Raw genomic sequence first — 16,421 nt, 5'->3', positions numbered from 1 at the left:
ATTAGTGTTTTAAGCCATTCTCATTCATAGTGATAAAAAATTTTTTTTGTATCTGAGGGGGACATGGCTTTCTGAAGGATGATGGTAAATACTGTCATGTGCCGGGGTGAGTACTTCTCTCATTTTCCCCATCTTTGAGCTGTTGTGTTTCAGGAGAGGGAGGCTCCAGCTGCAGCGCATTGGCAATCAGCGGGTCCAGCTATTTAAGGAGGAGGAGAACACATCACTTCGCCGGATGATTAACTACAGCTCAGTAGCTTCCAGCCCTTTGTGACTCTTGGATATAACTCTAGTGATTCTAAGTATTTTGAGACCGTTTTGGAATTTTTACCTGACTTACCTGTCTCCCAGGTTTTGGATCATTTTGGATTCCCTCTGAGACTCCTCTGGATAACCCGCTCTCCTGCTCTCCTCTCGCTCCCTCTCCTGGACACTCCCCTCGTGGATTCACCCCGGCACCCAACCTACCCTCCCTCGCTCCTAACCTACCAGCTCCCAGTAAGTCTAAAGCTCTGCACCCACCTAGTTTTAGACTTACCTCCCTGGACTCACCTGTTTTCTGCTCTCCCCTCCTCAGACGCTGCGCTCCCGTTTTCTACCTCCACTGGTCTTTTCCAGTGCGCCCCGAGTTCCCGTTTTATTAATAAAACATTATTTTACCCTGAGATCTGTGTGAGAGTGTGATTCTGCATGTCTTAGTTTAAACACGTTCCCCAGACCATGTCGGAATCATCCGGCCAGCCCACTAACCCCCGCAGATCCACCTCTCATTAATTTGCTCCACAGGTTGTCCCAACAGGAGCAAGCTCTGCCACTGCTGATGGAGCAGCTACTGGCAGCTAACCACCAGTACCAGCAGTTGGAGGCCATGGTACGGCAGGTCCATGACAGACTGTCCCAGCCGCAGCCCCCGGCCCTCGCCACGGAACACCCGCCGACCGCCTCAGTAGCTCCTGTTGCCCCCGAGCCGGAAACAACAACGCACACGGAAGTCACCCACTTCTGCCCAGCCTCTTCACCACCATCTCAGACCTTCAGTGGTGAGTTCGAGGATTGTTACAGCTTGCTTTTACAGTGTAGACTCGCATTTGAGCGCTCACCAGAAGCCTTTACCCGGGATTCTATTAAGATTTCATACATCGTTGGATTACTTCGTGGAAGAGCACTGAGGTGGGCGGAAGCGAAGAGTCACTGTCCCACTTTCCTGTGTGGTCCCTTAGAGGATTTTTTAACGGATTTTAACTTGACTTTTGGAGGTTCCGAATCCGTTAAGGACATCAGAAGACGGCTGTGGAATTTAACGCAGGGGCAGAAATCGGTGGCTGATCTATCGGTGGAGTTCAGGACGTTGGCAACCCGGTCTTCCTGGAATGAAGACGCCCTTCTCGCTGCTATTACGGAGTCCCTCAATGACCGTATCCGGAATCATCTGGCGCTGTGTCCGAAATCCCAGTCTCTGGAGGAACTAATCCGCCTGGCGATATCCATCGATAAGTGCCACCATGAGCTGCGTTACCAGAGCCCCAACTGCAAGACCTCCCCTACTCCTGACCGAAATCATGGTTCAGGGCGGGCCCGCTCCTCCACTGAGCCCCCCGCCTCGGAAGAGCCCATGCAGATGGGCAGGACTCGCCTCACCCAGGAGGAGAAGCAACGCCGAATCAGGTCAGGTCTGTGCATGTATTGTGGGGAGTCTGGACATTTTGCTAGAGTCTGCCTGGCTCTGTTAAAAGGCAGAGCCCACCAGTAAAGTTAGGACTACTGGTGGGCAGTAATTCTTCCTCTGCAAGCTCCCGCTGTGTACTCCAGTGCTCTGTGTTTTTAAATTCTGATCAGTTTCCATTGGAGGCACTAGTTGACTTTCGCTGTGAGCAGTCTATGACGGACCCTGACCTGGTGAGAAGATGGAAGATTCCTACCATCCGGCTGGCTTCTCCACTTTCTGTGGCCTTTCTGGACAACCGGCACTTATCCACCATCACTCACCAGACCGTCCCTCTGCAACTATGGGTATCAGGTAACCACATGGAGACCTTGGTGTTTTATGTGTTTCCCTCTCCTCAGTCTCCGCTGGTCCTGGGTCACTCCTGACTGTCCCTCCATAACCCACACGTGAATTGGAAAACTAACCAAGTAGAGGAGTGGAGCCCCAAATGCTCACAGACCTGCCTCCGCTCAGCCTCACCCAGTCTCCGCAGTCCCGCAACTCCTTCCTCGGAGAAGATTGATTTATTCACGGTGCCACCGGTCTACCACGACCTCAGCCAAGTCTTCAGTAAAGACCCGGCATCTTCACTTCCTCCTCACAGACCGTTCGTCTGCAGCAAAGATCTGTTGCCAGGAGCTCCTCTTCCCTCCAGTCGACTTTATCACCTCTCAAAGCCAGAGAGAGAGAGCATGGAGAGCTGCATTCAGGAGTCTCTGGCCGCCGGTCTCATCAGACCATCCTCCTCACCCCTTGGTGCGGGTTTTTTCTTTGTCCCCAAAAAGCTGGGAACGCTCAGACCCTGCATCGACTACAGAGGTTTAAATCAGATAACAGTCAAAAACAAATACCCACTGCCTTTGCTAACCTCTACCTTTGAGCCCAATCAGGATGCCACGATTTTAAGCCGGTTGGACCTCAGAAACGCTTACCATCTGGTACGGATTTGTCAGGGAGACGAATGGAAGACTGCTTTTAAGACACCCATTGGACATTATGAATATTTAGTAATGCCTTTTGGTTCTACTAATGCCCCAGTCGTTTTCCAGGCCCTTGTGAACTCTGTGGTGGGAGACTATATAAACAAGTTATCAACCGTCTACTTAGATGACATTTTAATTTTCTCCAGTTCTGAAGAACAACATATTAAGCATGTCAGGTTAGTGTTGCAGCGTCTCCTGGAAAACCGCCTTTATGCTAAAGCAGAGAAATGTGAGATTCATGTCCCTAGAGTAAAATTTCTAGGTTTCATCATAGAGAGTGGGAAGTTAAGGGCAGACCCTGAGAAGGTCTGTGCGGTCACTGAATAGCCCACACCGTCCACCCGCAAACAACTTCAGAGGTTCCTTGGGTTTGCAAACTTCTACAGGAGGTTTATTCGGAACTACAGCCAGAACGCCGCCCCTCTGACTAACCTAACCTTTATTAACCGCCCTTTTGTTTGGTCCCCAGAGGCTGAGGCTATATTCCAGACGTTAAATAGGAGATTTACTAACACCCCTGTGCTCCACAGACCAGATCCTCTATGCCAGTTTACTTTGGAAGTGGATGCCTCAGACACCGGTGTTGGCGCATTGCTTTCTCAGGTATCTCCCTCAGACAATCAGCTTCACCCCTGTGCTTTTTTCTCTCGCCGCTTGACCCCCACAGAAAGCAGATATGATGTGGGCTACACAGAACTTCTGGCTGTGAAGCTGGCAATAGAGGAGTGGAAACACTGGCTGGAGGGAGCCGAGACACCATTTCTCATCTGGACGGATCACAAGAATCTGGTCTACCTAAGAGAGGCAAAGAGGCTCGACCCGTGGCAATACAGATGGTCCCTTTTCTTCTCCCACTTCAACTTCCAGATTTCGTACCGTCCTGGACCAAAGAATACCAAGCCTGATGCCCTCTCCAGGCAGTACGCTCCAGATCATGAGGAGGAACCCTCCACAATACTCCCCCCGGACTGTGTGGTGGGTGGAGTCACTTGGGAGATCCGGGATCAAGTGTTGGAGGCAAAAAGGACTGACCTGGGTCCAGGTAAGGGACCTCCTGGCCGGCTCTAAGTGCCACAGGCCATGAGAGGAAAGGTCGTCCACTGGGCACACACAGGCAGGTTCTCCCTACACCCAGGAGCTGGACTCACTATTGCCCTCATACGTTGAACTTTCTGGTGGCCTGCAATGTATAAGGATGTAAAAGACTATATTTCAGGTTGCCATATCTGTGCCCAACAGAAGGGGGACCATAGGCCTCTGGCAGGGTTGTTAAACCCCCTTCCGACTCCTGCTCGCCCCTGGTCACACATAGCGTTGGATTTTGTCTGTGGTTTACCAGACTCCCAGGGTTTTACTACTATTCTCACCATCATGGACTGATTTTCTAAGGCCTGCCACCTCATACCACTAAAGACTCTCCCTTCTTCCACAGTCACTGCGAAGTTGCTCATTAAACATGTCTTCCGGCTTCATGGTATTCCAGAGAATATCCTCTCTGATCGAGGACCTCAGTGCATGTCCAAGGTGTGAAAGGAATTCACTGAGGCACTGGGAGCCAAGGTCTCCCTCACCTCTGGTTACCACCCGAAGACGAATGGGCAATGTGAGCGCATGAATCAAGAGCTCGGGGCCATGCTGCGCTGTGTCTGTTCAACTCACCCATCCTCGTGGAGCACCCACCTCGCCTGGGTGGAATATGCTCACAACTGCCACATCTCAACTTCTACAGGTCAGTCTCCCTTTGAAGCATCATTAGGATACCAACCATCTCTGTTTCCCCAGCAGTCCTCGGCTCCCTCCTTGGTTCCTCAGTTCCTCCGGGGGGCCAAACGGGCATGGGCGTCACCCGGGCAGCTCTGGACAGGACTGATGAAAGGAACAAGCAGCTGGCAGATCGCTGGCAGCACCCCGCTCCGGATTACGCTCCGGGACAAGAGGTCTGGCTTTCGTCAAAGGACATTCCATTAAAGGCGACCTCCCGTAAGTTCTCCCCTAGGCCCTAGGCCCATTTGGAATTCTGGACGTCCCCACTCCCTCCACGGTGCGGTTGGAGTTCCCGCGCTCCCTCAAGATTCACCCAGGGTTTCACGTGTCCCTGGTTAAACCTGTTGTTACGAGCCCCCTCTGTCCTACACCGGCTCCACCACCACCTGCGCGGTACTACAAGGGGGGCTTGGTTTACACTGTTTGCAGGATCCTGGACTCCCAACCCCGTGGCCGAGGTATGTTTATGTTATATTTATTTATTTAGCAGACGCTTTTATCCAAAGCGACTTACAATTTATAACCTGCAGGGCATGTTGTGATCTGTGGGGGAAACCAGAGTACCCGGAGGAAACCCACGCATGCATGGGGAGAACACGCAACTCCACGCAGAAAGGCCACAGCCGAGTTTCAAACCTGCGACCTTCATGCTATGAGGCAACAGTGCTAACCACTGCGTCACCATGCAGGTACCCAGTACTTGGTCGACTGGGAGGGGTACGGTCCGGAGGAGCGTTCCTGGGTGCCCCACTCCTTCATCGAGGATCCGTCCCTGAGCCGGGACTACGAGGCTTGGTCTGTCCGTTGGGGGGGGGGGGGGGGTACTGTCATGTGCCGGGGTGAGTACTCCTCTCATTTTCCCCATCTTTGAGCTGTTGTGTTTCAGGAGAGGGAGGCTCCAGCTGCAGCGCATTGGCAATCAGCGGGTCCAGCTATTTAAGGAGGAGGAGAACACATCACTTCGCCGGATGATTAACTACAGCTCAGTAGCTTCCAGCCCTTTGTGACTCTTGGATATAACTCTAGTGATTCTAAGTATTTTGAGACCGTTTTGGAATTTTTACCTGACTTACCTGTCTCCCAGGTTTTGGATCGTTTTGGATTCCCTCTGAGACTCCTCTGGATAACCTTTGGACTTCTGTGACTCCTTTGATAACACTTCTGGTTTCCCGTGACTCCACTGGAGAACATCTTGGATCTTCGAGCCTTCTCTGGATTACTCACCTGTGCCCATAGGACCTCCGGACGCAGCTCCCACCGTTCTCCTCCCCTCCCGGTCAGCCCGCTCTCCTGCTCTCCTCTCACTTCCACTCCTGGACACTCCCCTCGTGAATTCACCCCGGCACCCAACCTACCCTCCCTCGCTCCTAACCTACGGGCTCCCAGTAAGTCTAAAGCTTTGCACCCACCTAGTTTAAGACTTACCTCCCTGGACTCACCTGTTTTCTGCTCTCCCATCCTCAGATACTGCGCTCCCGTTTTCTACCTCCACTGGTCTTTTCCAGCGCGCCCTGAGTTCCCGTTTTATTAATAAAACATTATTTTACCCTGAGATCTGTGTGAGACTGTGATTCTGCATGTCTTGGGTTAAACAAGTTCCCCAGACCATGTCAAATACCCAGAAACTAGTCAAATTTTGATTGGCCAAACTTGGCCTGAAATCATAACAAAGTAGTTTGATAAAACAAGAATTACTTCCCGAGTACAGTTTCTAGTGGAGTTCTGATCCGGCCAATTTGGAAAATACATCCTTGAGACATCTCTTTTGACATACAGTCAAAAACCTGTTTGCAGGCTGCAAGCTGACACAGCCAGACGGCTCCCTAAGAGCCACATCCACTTTGGATGCAACCAAGCATTCCAGCCACAGTTGTGACCTGGAGACATCGCAAGACTGGACGGGTCGTATCGGAGTTAATCTATTAGCTTCCCGTGCCATGAGGTCCACCCATCTTCTGATAGTCTGGATCTGCTGGGGGTCTCCACCAGGGTTTGTAGACACAACAAATTGTGTTTAATGCTGTTTTATTAATAATCAACTATCTAGTTTAAAGCAGACAACAAATTCTTTTACACCCAGATTTCACAATTTCTTTCAGATACCAATATTGTGATAAACATCTAGCTTACATCACACCACCTACATCTCCATACCATACCTACCATCTCATTATTCATATCTTGTCATGTATAATCATTAGTTTAGAAAATAATAAAATTCCTTTTTAACTATATACCTGACTCTGAATTAATACGAAGTGTGTTTATGATCCCTGAACAAGTAAAAGTAACTGTAATCTTCTGATTAAACTTTGAAAAATCAATCAGATTGATATTTTATATTTATATGGAATTATCACATCTTATTGGTCATAATTAATTAGCAGTCATCACGCTATAAAGTGTGACCGCTACACTTGTAGCATCATGAATGTCCTGTTTTTGACCTAAAGGTTATGATCTGCTGCATCTGCTCGAGCAGAGACATAAAGTCTCTGGCACAGGCCTAATCTACATGAGATATTGGCCAAGGTCTTTCATGCCCTCTGCTCATCTGAACTGCTTCACCTTTTACAGCTAGAGACGAAGACGAAGAACTCTCTTGATAAACACATAATCAAACAACTTTGTTGTTACCAATAATAATGTGAGCCCAATGTTCAATCAATCTGTGAAATGACAATGTTATTACTTGATATTATAATCCTGTGATCAGTAGGATTTTACAACTAATAATAATCTTGGACATTTGCACTAGACACTGGTGACACGTAATGCTAAAGTCACACGACACATTTCCTTTTGTCTGATCCAATCAGAACCTTCGTTTCTGGCCAGGCGTGGTTTTCTGTGGCGTTTGTATAAACCCTCTTTTGCATGTCAAAATTCTGATTCGCCAGTAAACTAAAATATGACAATTATAAAAGCTATTCCACGCCACCTTTACTTTAGTTCAAAGCGTTCTAGAGAAGTCTCAGACAAGCCATCCGGACTTCCTCTTCAGCCAAAAGAACCTCAACAAGCTGGATAAAATCTGTTGCAAGTTACACCTGACCGCAACGGTTCCTTCAGAATAAAAGCTGAACCTAACCACCCCTTCAGGGTCTCGCTGACGCCAATGAACCTATCGTGACCTGGAAGCATTCCAAGACTAGTTTGGTCGGCACCGCTGCTTTTCTACCGGCTTCGGTTCCAAGGAGGGTCCAAGAGGACCTCGACATTCTGGATCTAATCGGAGGCTTCCCCTGGGGTACGTAGACTGACAGATGACGTTTCATGTGTGTTATAAATCTCCTACTAAAGTTTAGAGCGAAACATTCACTCCCACTCAGAACTAAATGCTTCTCCGGATCCGCTGGTTCTGATAACAACATTCCACACACACACCATCATCATTCATCACGTCTCACTCCACCTTAGTTCCATCAGTACACAGAGTGTTTAAGTTAGTCTTGTTTAAAGATTGTGTAGAAATAAATTTCTCAACTATTATAAACCTGACTCTTTCCTCGGAGTTAATGCGAAGTGTCAAGTAATCCCTGCAATAAAAAGTTCTGACCTTCTGATTAAAATATTTAAAGATCCATCAGATTGATATTTCATATTTCTACGGAATCTCACATTTTATGGTTCATAACTAAGATGTAAACTACCCATCCTTTACACATTGTTAACCGATATTTGCCGATACCGATGTACTGGCATTAATGCTTCTAAAATCAGCAGATTTGGTATAGAATGAAATTATTAAAGCTGAACTTACATTATTATGTACACACACAACACACATTTACACTTCTGAGATGATTACAGTCACTGTCACATGACTAAACAAATACACCCCCCCCCCCCCCCCCCCGAAGCAGATAAACAAAAAGAAACCAGATGGAAAAAATATCGGTTGTTAATATCAGCCCAGTTTTATTTATAGAACCAATACCGATATGTTACAAAATGACTGACATTGGCCAATACCGATATTGATACCGATATATCACGCATCTCTAATAAAGACAGTAGTCACACTCTGAAGGCCAGAGGACTGACCAGAGTCATAGTAAGTCTTACCTCGAACATAAAGGTTAGCTGGACTGGAAAAGCGAGTCCCAGCACTGTTCACCGCCACACACTCATACTTCCCCTCGTCGGACATGTTGCTGTTTTCTATTTGAAGAGCTCCTGGGAGGAGAGGTCAAGTTGTTTTAGGTTTGAGCGACACCACACACACACACACACATACAAACACACACACACACCCACACGCACACACACACACACGCGCACACACACACACACACACACACACACACTACACACTCACAAATGCCCGCACACACACACACACACACACACACACACACACACACACACATACACACACAGAATATTTGTCATTAAGCATGAATGTGATCTCTGACCTTTGACCTACAATTACCTTTCACCCATTCTGGTTTGTTAAACTGATCGAGTGTCTCTGTTGAGGGTTTTCATGTGTTTGACCTTTGAAAGGTCACGCTCTTTCTGACAGGGATGGAGGAGATGGAGACAAACAGACCGAAGGACATGATGAAGAAGACCATGAAGGAGTGGGGATGAAGAGATGCTTGCTGCACCTGGCATTCTTACCTCTTATTGGTGTACCACCTGTGAGGTAATTTGAATGCAAATGAGATTAAAAATAATCATTAGAAGAGAAGACAGAGAGCAGGAAGGCAAAGAAGAAACACTACAGAAAACAAAAGCTTGTAATACATTTAGACATGTGTAGGAGTGTGATTTTCTACTAATGAGAGAAATAAATAAACATTATCATCACTGTTGGTTTCAACTTTGATTATTGATGAAGGAAATACATACAGAAACCCATGTCCTTAAAGACTGCTCTAATATTTATTCCTTCATTCTGATTTTCTGAGGGATTCGTAATAATTCCTCACACCCTGTCCAAACACGGTGGACTCTGTCCTCCCCTTTAACCAGTCGGTGTTCTTATTTTAATCTGATGATTTATGAGTGCAGCTGTTTAATCAACAAGGCAGCTTTCTGCATGATATTGGAGTCCTTCACCGGCTGTGTTTTTCCCAGAAAACTGTTGACTATCAGATTCACTATTAAGGATCTATTTTTAGAGGGAAACTCTGATGCAACTTAGGGAAACCTTCAGTAATATTTAGTTGCTGCTCCACGAGATGCTCTACTAGATGAGAGGACTGTGTGTGTGTGTGTGTGTGTGTGTGTGTGTGTGTGTGTGTGTGTGTGTGTGTCTGTGTGTGTGTGCACGCGCGCGCACGTGCGTATCTTGTTTCTGCATACTGCCTGGAATGATCATCATTTATAGAGGTTCAGTCAAGAGTCTGAACACATATTCCCACTAATAGTGAATGAGCCGGGGTGTCCAGACGTTAGATCGGTGCTCTACCTTATCAATGTTTCTACCAAGTATTAAAACCATGAGGTCTGCCGGGCAGGCCCACGTAGTCACTCAGAGCATCCTCTGGGCTTCACAGACAGAACTAAGCAGTTTGGGTCAGAATGAGCAGCTTTTTTAACCCTTTCGTGCATAATGGAATTGCATTTGAGCCCCCCATTGGACTCTAGTTAAAGTCAAGCCAACATATTTAATGTTCAGAATGCACACTGTCCACTGAAGTGGACATATAATAAACTATTTGTAAATTAAATGTTAAAAAACAAAAATTAGTTGAAATTTGTTTCATTCATACCTAAAGGTGAATGAAAAACTTGTTACAAAAATCATGGTTGAAGATTTCCTTATTCATACATGAAAGGGTTACGTTTAGATGTTCACCAGGCTGTGTCTCTGTGGTTTGTTTGCAAGACTCTGAGCCAACTCTGCAGACTGTGCAGGTCAACATCCACGACTTTGCTTGACCATGGGTCTAATATTAAGAGTTGACTATTTTTAGAGATTTTTAAGGCGCTCAAAAAAGGTTGCAGGAACTGGAACTTCCTGAGGCTGTTAACTGGTTAATTAATAACAAGTCCCTCTGGGAGAACAGTGTAAGGCCCTGTCCACATGTAGCCGGGGATCTGCCAAAACGTAGATATTTTTCTACGTTTTGGCCTGTCATCCACACGAAAACGGAGTTTTTTCACAGGAAAACGGATCTTTTTAAAAACTTCGGCCAAAGTGAAGATCTGCGTTTTGGGTGTCTGCGTGTGGACAGACAAAACCAGAGTTTTAAGGTCCGCAGCGTCACTTTCCGCGACAAAAAAATGCTGACATCACGTGTGCGACCTGTGTTTACACTAGCCGACAGCATGAATGCCCTCAGAGCTGCGCTCGCTTTATCAATTGTCCAAGCGCTTTTTGCTTGTTTGTTTTTGCAAGCGGAATTACTGCTCCTTGCGGAAGACCACAGACGAAGGACGAGGTTACGAACGGGGGAAGTACTGCCGCCTACAGGTCTGGCATGTCCTTAACAACGTATTTATCCGGGTACGTGTGGACAGTTTTTTTTTTTAAAACGAGGTGGTGTGGATGCAAGTTTTTGGAGGGGCGGATATTCGTTTTTAAAAAAAAAACGGCTACGTGTGGACTAGGCCTAAGTCAGAGGGAGCAGGAGTGAGAGAGTACTGCCCTTGTTCTGATCCAGCACATCTATAAACATCCACCTCAGCTCATGTTGATGTAGATGTCATTTAGAAAGGTGGATAAAGTAACAGCTCTGGCTGCAAAGTTTAAGTGAAAAAAGCTTTTTTCTTCATTTTACATTCTGTCTGTTTCACTGACTCAATTTGAGTGTACCAAGAGTCACATGCAGCAAATGGTTCAGAGGGTTGGTTTCTGTGCAGATATCAGTGAGCCTGATGAAACAATCAGTCACCTTCAGCTGACAGGAACACAAACCATCAGGTAGGTAGTGACTGATAAGAGAGGGGCACCAGAAGCTGTGTGGCCCCTTGGGTTTGGATAGAAGGCTCATCGCAGCTTCCAGAGGGGAGAGATGGGACAGAACTGAGACCTGCCATGTCCCTGCAGTCCTGTCCCACAGATACATGCCACACTTGTGTCAGGACAAAAATCATGGTTCATTGCGAAAAATAACAGTATTTTTTTTTTATATTTTCACAATGTTTCCATGAAACAAAGAGTAAGTAGAGCGTAGCAGTATGAAATCCTCAGAGTAAATGCGTCGTCTTTTAAAACCAGCTCCTTAACGTTCACTTTGTCTATTTAAACTAAAGAAAATAAAAATCAACAAAAATGCATTTCAAATCAATCAAAAACCTGATTTCTGCTAAATAAAAAAGCGCTGGAACATCATCAAATTTCAACAAAGCACTGCCTGGCCAAAAGAAAAGTCGCCATGAAGGTCACACACACTAGTATTTCGTTGGACCGCCTTTAGCTTTGATTACGGCACACATCCACTGTGGCGTTGTTTCAGTGAGCTTCTGCAATGTCACCAGATTAATTTTCATCCAGTGTTGCATTAATGTTTCACCAAGATCTTGCACTGATGATGGAAGTGTCCGACCACTGCACAAAGCCTTCTCCAGCACATCCCAAAGGTTCTCAATGGGGTTAAGGTCTGGACTCTGTGGTGGCCAATCCATGTGTGAGAATGATGTCTCATGTTCCCTGAACCACTCTTTCACTATTTGGAATATGCCCGTGCCGTCAGGGAAATGGAATAACCTGGTCATTCAGTATATTCAGGTAGTCAGCTGACCTCATTCTTTGAGCACATCCTGTTGCTGAACCCAGACCTGACCAACTGCAGCACCCCCAGATCATAGCACTGCCCCCACAGGCTTGTGCAGTGGGCACTAGGCATGATGGGTGCATCACTTAATCGGCCGCTCTTCTTACCCTGATGCGCCCATCGCTCTAAAACAGGGTACAGCAACCTCCTTGGATGTTTTCTCTGCTTGATGCCAGCCAATGATCTGACCCTTCTAAAACAGACTAACATCTTTTCCACAACCACCAGTTAAATAACTGGTTGCAGCTGAAAGATAATCACTCATTCAGTAGGAGGATCCTAGTGACTTTATTTTGGCCAGGCAGTGTGTGTGTGTGTGTGTGTGTGTGTGTGTGTGTGTGTGTGTGTGTGTGTGCACGTGTGTGTGTGTGCACGTGTGTGTGTGTGTGTGCACGTGTGTGTGCACGTGTGTGTGCGTGCGTGTGTGTGTGTGTGTGCACGTGTGTGTGCGTGCGTGTGCACGTGTGTGTGTACGTGCGTGTGTGTGTGCATGTGTGTGTGTGCACGTGTGTGTGTGCGTGTGTGTGTGCGTGTGTGTGTGTGTGCACGTGTGTGTGCGTGTGTGTGTGTGTGTGCACGTGTGTGTGTGTGTGTGCGTGTGTGTGTGTGCACGTGTGTGTGCGTGCGTGTGTGTGTGCGTGTATGTGTGTGTGCGTGTATGTGTGTGTGTGTGTGTGCACGTGTGTGTGCGTGCGTGTGTGTGTGTGTGTGTGTGTGTGCGTGCGTGCGTGTGTGCATGTGTGTGTGTGTGTGTGCGTGCGTGCGTGAACAGGCTAGGATGAGGCTTCACCTGAACGTAGCTGTTTTATTCTGCCACTGTTGCTGCTGATGTCCACAGGCAGCATGTCTTTGAACCAGTGGATCTCCGGGTCGGGGTTTCCACTGGCAGCACACAGCATCGTAGCAGTGGTGGTTCTCTCGACCACCTTCAGCTGAGGACCCATGTCTATGGTGGGGAAACCATGGGGAATCTGGTCCTCTGTCGCCAAGAGAAACACAACCAATCTGCTAAACAAAGTTATTGTCAGAACCAGGCTTATATAGCCTTAAACTCTAACACAAACAAATCTATCTGTGGTGCATTTTAAACTCTCAGAACTGCAGAAAAGCTGTGTGGGTTTTCTTAATCATGACAAAATCTTATGCATGTTGCAAATGTAAGGTTGGAGAAGGTATTGTTAGGAACTTTGGCACATACAATGAAAACAGCAACAAAAATCAGGTTTACCCTCTAAGACATTTAGCTTAGCAGTTGCGGTGACCTCTGCCAAGCTGTTGGTGGCTGTGCATTCGTAGATGGCTTCATCTCGATTGGTCCTTAAAGGCTGGATACGTAGCACCGAACCGCACCCACCATCAAACTCCTTCACCTGTCGGCAGCAGAGATCTCCAGTTCCAGTTCTAACTGGTTTCTACTGAACACCCATATCACAAAATAGTTATTCTGACAATCTATTAAAAAGTAATAAACAAATAGACGAAATGTGGCTCTGTTATTCATATTTTAACATATTTATTGGACATTTAGTTTTCTATAACATAAAATAACCCTAAAGTACAAACCACGTGGTCTACAGGAACCAAACAAATTCAGCTCAAAGGATGCTGTTTACTGGCCACCTGAAAGCAGGCTGTGTTCCTCCCTGCAGCAGGAATTTCACAGACACACTCCTTCGAACTGCTGATTAGTTTATTTTCTGCAGACTCATCACCGAGCACCCAGGCAGTGTACTAAACATCTCTGTTAGGCCAATGCAAACTCCTCTCTGAGAGGCTGATATTAAAACAAACACATCAGGGCTGTAAATAGTGTGAACCTCCCTTTCCCAGGCTCCACTGAGGCTTTTGTCTCCATGAAGTTTGAGCCTGTAGGCAGGAGCTAGTATTTTATTCACTTCAGGAGTATCAACATTAACACGGCGCTCAGACCTGTATGAACACCTCACTGAGCTCTATCAGGGATGTTGTTTTCTCTAATGATCCATCACTGACTAAAGGTCTTCTACACCTGTCATCAGTGATCGCTCCGAGTCCCACCAGGACAGCTGACCTTTACTGTGTCATCAGCAGATGTCAGAAGGAAGCTGTGGTGTTTCTCAACCCCGGTCCTCAAGCACCCCCCTGTCCTGCACGTTTTCCATGTTGCCCTTTCAAACACCAGTGTTTCCTTGCTGCCACACACCTGATTTAAATGAATGTGCGACTAACAGGCATCTGTTGTGCCCTAAGCAGCTGAATGAACGCTGTTTTCCTGTGAGGTGTAGGCGGAGGAAGAACAACAGGAGTGACAAAGATCTTCCTGCAGTCAAACCTCAAAGCGCTGGGAGCTGACTTTCTTCCCCTTTTTGGTCCAGGTGATGCGAGGTCTAGGCTCACCCATGGCCTGACAAACGAACGACACCACTCCTCCAGAAATCCCCGTCTGATCGTCTGGAGACCGGACGAAGCTGGGCATGCCTGTATTAAAGAGAGAGGAGGGATAGGGGCTGTTAGGTCCCTTCATGACCAGTGTCAGAGCTTGGTCCACATTGCCAGCATGAAGTCCGGTGAGAGTTAATTGGACTTCACCAAGGCTGCCCTTGGTCACTGATTCTGTTCATAACTTTTATGGACAGGATTTCTAGGCACAGCCCAGGTTTTGAGGGGATCCATTTTGGTGGCCTGAGGATTGAGTCTCGGCTTTGTGCAGATGATGTGGAATGCACCATGATTATAGAAACTTAAAGTTGTCTAAGAAGATTTTCAGTTTAATTTTAACTATTTAGTCATTAATAAATAATCACAGCAGAAAACGACTCGCGGAGTCACATGAAATAGATCTGTGTTATTTAAAATCCCTACAAACTCCAACCAGTAAAAGAAGTTTGAATCCAGAGAGTTCTCGGATGTTAGTGAACCATTGTCAGTTCCTCCTTTGGTCTGTCCTGAGTCAGGACTCCAGACTTGAGTTGATAGACATGTCTTTTGCCCTTTTTGCATGAATCATCTGATACTGACTAAAATGTCCAGGTAGTTTACAACAATTTGAATCAGAATGACTGCATTTTTAATTAATAAAGGAAATATTTTCCAACACTTTACCTTCGTCACCAGTGCTACATACTAGAACCATTCTGAGTTTTTGACTCTCTTTGGCCTCTTTTATTCAGGTACGATCTTTTCAGTTCAGTCTACATTTATGGTGGCTTCTCTAAGCACTATTGAAGCAGCAGATAGGTTCAGATTTGTGCCGACTGTTTGCAGCAGAATCAATTCAGCTGTAATAAGCTTGCATTCACAATTAAATACCAGTAACTACATTCTAAAAGGAGATTGGTTAAAATCTTGACTCCCACACAATCCTCCATCCTGAGCAGCACGGGGCGACGGTGGAAAGGAAAAGTCCATTTGAACAGCAAGAAACCTCCAGCAGCACCAGAACCAGGACCATTTCAACTCCTCTTTAAAACATCCAGTAGCGTCCCACCCTAACCAAGTAAACCTTAAACTCATGCAAAGGAGGGACTCTAACCCTATTTAATAAAATAATGTTTTGTAGAGCCTAGAAAAGCATTGACTTTTGTCTTTCTAGCAGCTACAATGCAGCTCTGAACTTAAACCCAAAACATTGTCAGTCACACCTTGCTGCATCTGAACAAAACACCTCACAAGTGGATCAGTTCAACACAACAGGGCCTCATGAGATCAGGGGGTAGGAGGAGGCTGACTGACTTGTTAAGCAGCAGCGGCTGATAAGCCTGACAAACAGCAGTGGCTCAGTGTTAGTCTGAAGAGGCATATCCATGGAGGTACACACACAACCTGTACAGGACCCTAACCCTAACCGAGCACCCTGATTTAGACCCATTGTTACACCATTCGCTGGTGTAGCGGGTTCCTCCTGGTGCATCAATTCCCGTCCTCACGTAGCAATAGTATGAAGGCAGATCATGGAGGATGAATTAGTTCATATTGTTGATCAAAATCGTCGACGTCGTCTTCCTCCGCTTATCCGGGTCAGGGTTGCGGGGGCAGCATCCCAACTAGGGAGCTCCAGACCGTCCTCTCCCGGGCCTTCTCCACCAGCTCCTCCGGCAGGACCCCAAGGCGTTCCCGGACCAGACTGGAGATGTAACCTCTCCAACGTGTCCTGGGTCGACCCCTCCTGCCGGCAGGACATGCCCGAAACACCTCCCCAGGGAGGCGTCCAGGAGGCATCCTGACCAGATGCCCAAACCACCTCAACTGACTCCTTTCGAT

At 46.9% G+C, this 16,421-nt stretch overlaps 1 protein-coding gene across 9 annotated transcripts in view; it reads right to left on the bottom strand.

Moving 5' to 3' along the window:
- The window catches only part of ptprfa (protein tyrosine phosphatase receptor type Fa), a 79,194-nt gene that overhangs the window by 52,570 nt on the left and 10,203 nt on the right, over positions 1 to 16,421 (bottom strand). For 3 of the 9 annotated variants that reach the window (XM_054749568.2, XM_054749569.2, XM_054749570.2), the window contains exons 3-7: positions 14,494 to 14,639; positions 13,411 to 13,552; positions 12,973 to 13,161; positions 9,079 to 9,096; positions 8,521 to 8,631 (exon numbers count right to left, since the gene is read on the bottom strand). In XM_054749568.2, coding sequence (XP_054605543.1) covers positions 8,521 to 8,631; positions 9,079 to 9,096; positions 12,973 to 13,161; positions 13,411 to 13,552; positions 14,494 to 14,639 — 606 coding nt within the window. Of the gene's footprint in view, positions 1 to 8,520; positions 8,632 to 8,870; positions 9,097 to 12,972; positions 13,162 to 13,410; positions 13,553 to 14,493; positions 14,640 to 16,421 lie in introns of those variants that run through there. The other 6 variants (XM_054749571.2, XM_015962246.3, XM_054749572.2 and 3 more) reach the window with 4 other exon arrangements.

Source organism: Nothobranchius furzeri, chromosome 16 (assembly GCF_043380555.1).
Source record: "Nothobranchius furzeri strain GRZ-AD chromosome 16, NfurGRZ-RIMD1, whole genome shotgun sequence".
Lineage (NCBI taxonomy): Eukaryota > Metazoa > Chordata > Actinopteri > Cyprinodontiformes > Nothobranchiidae > Nothobranchius > Nothobranchius furzeri.
This window is presented reverse-complemented; position numbering and strand designations above follow the sequence as displayed.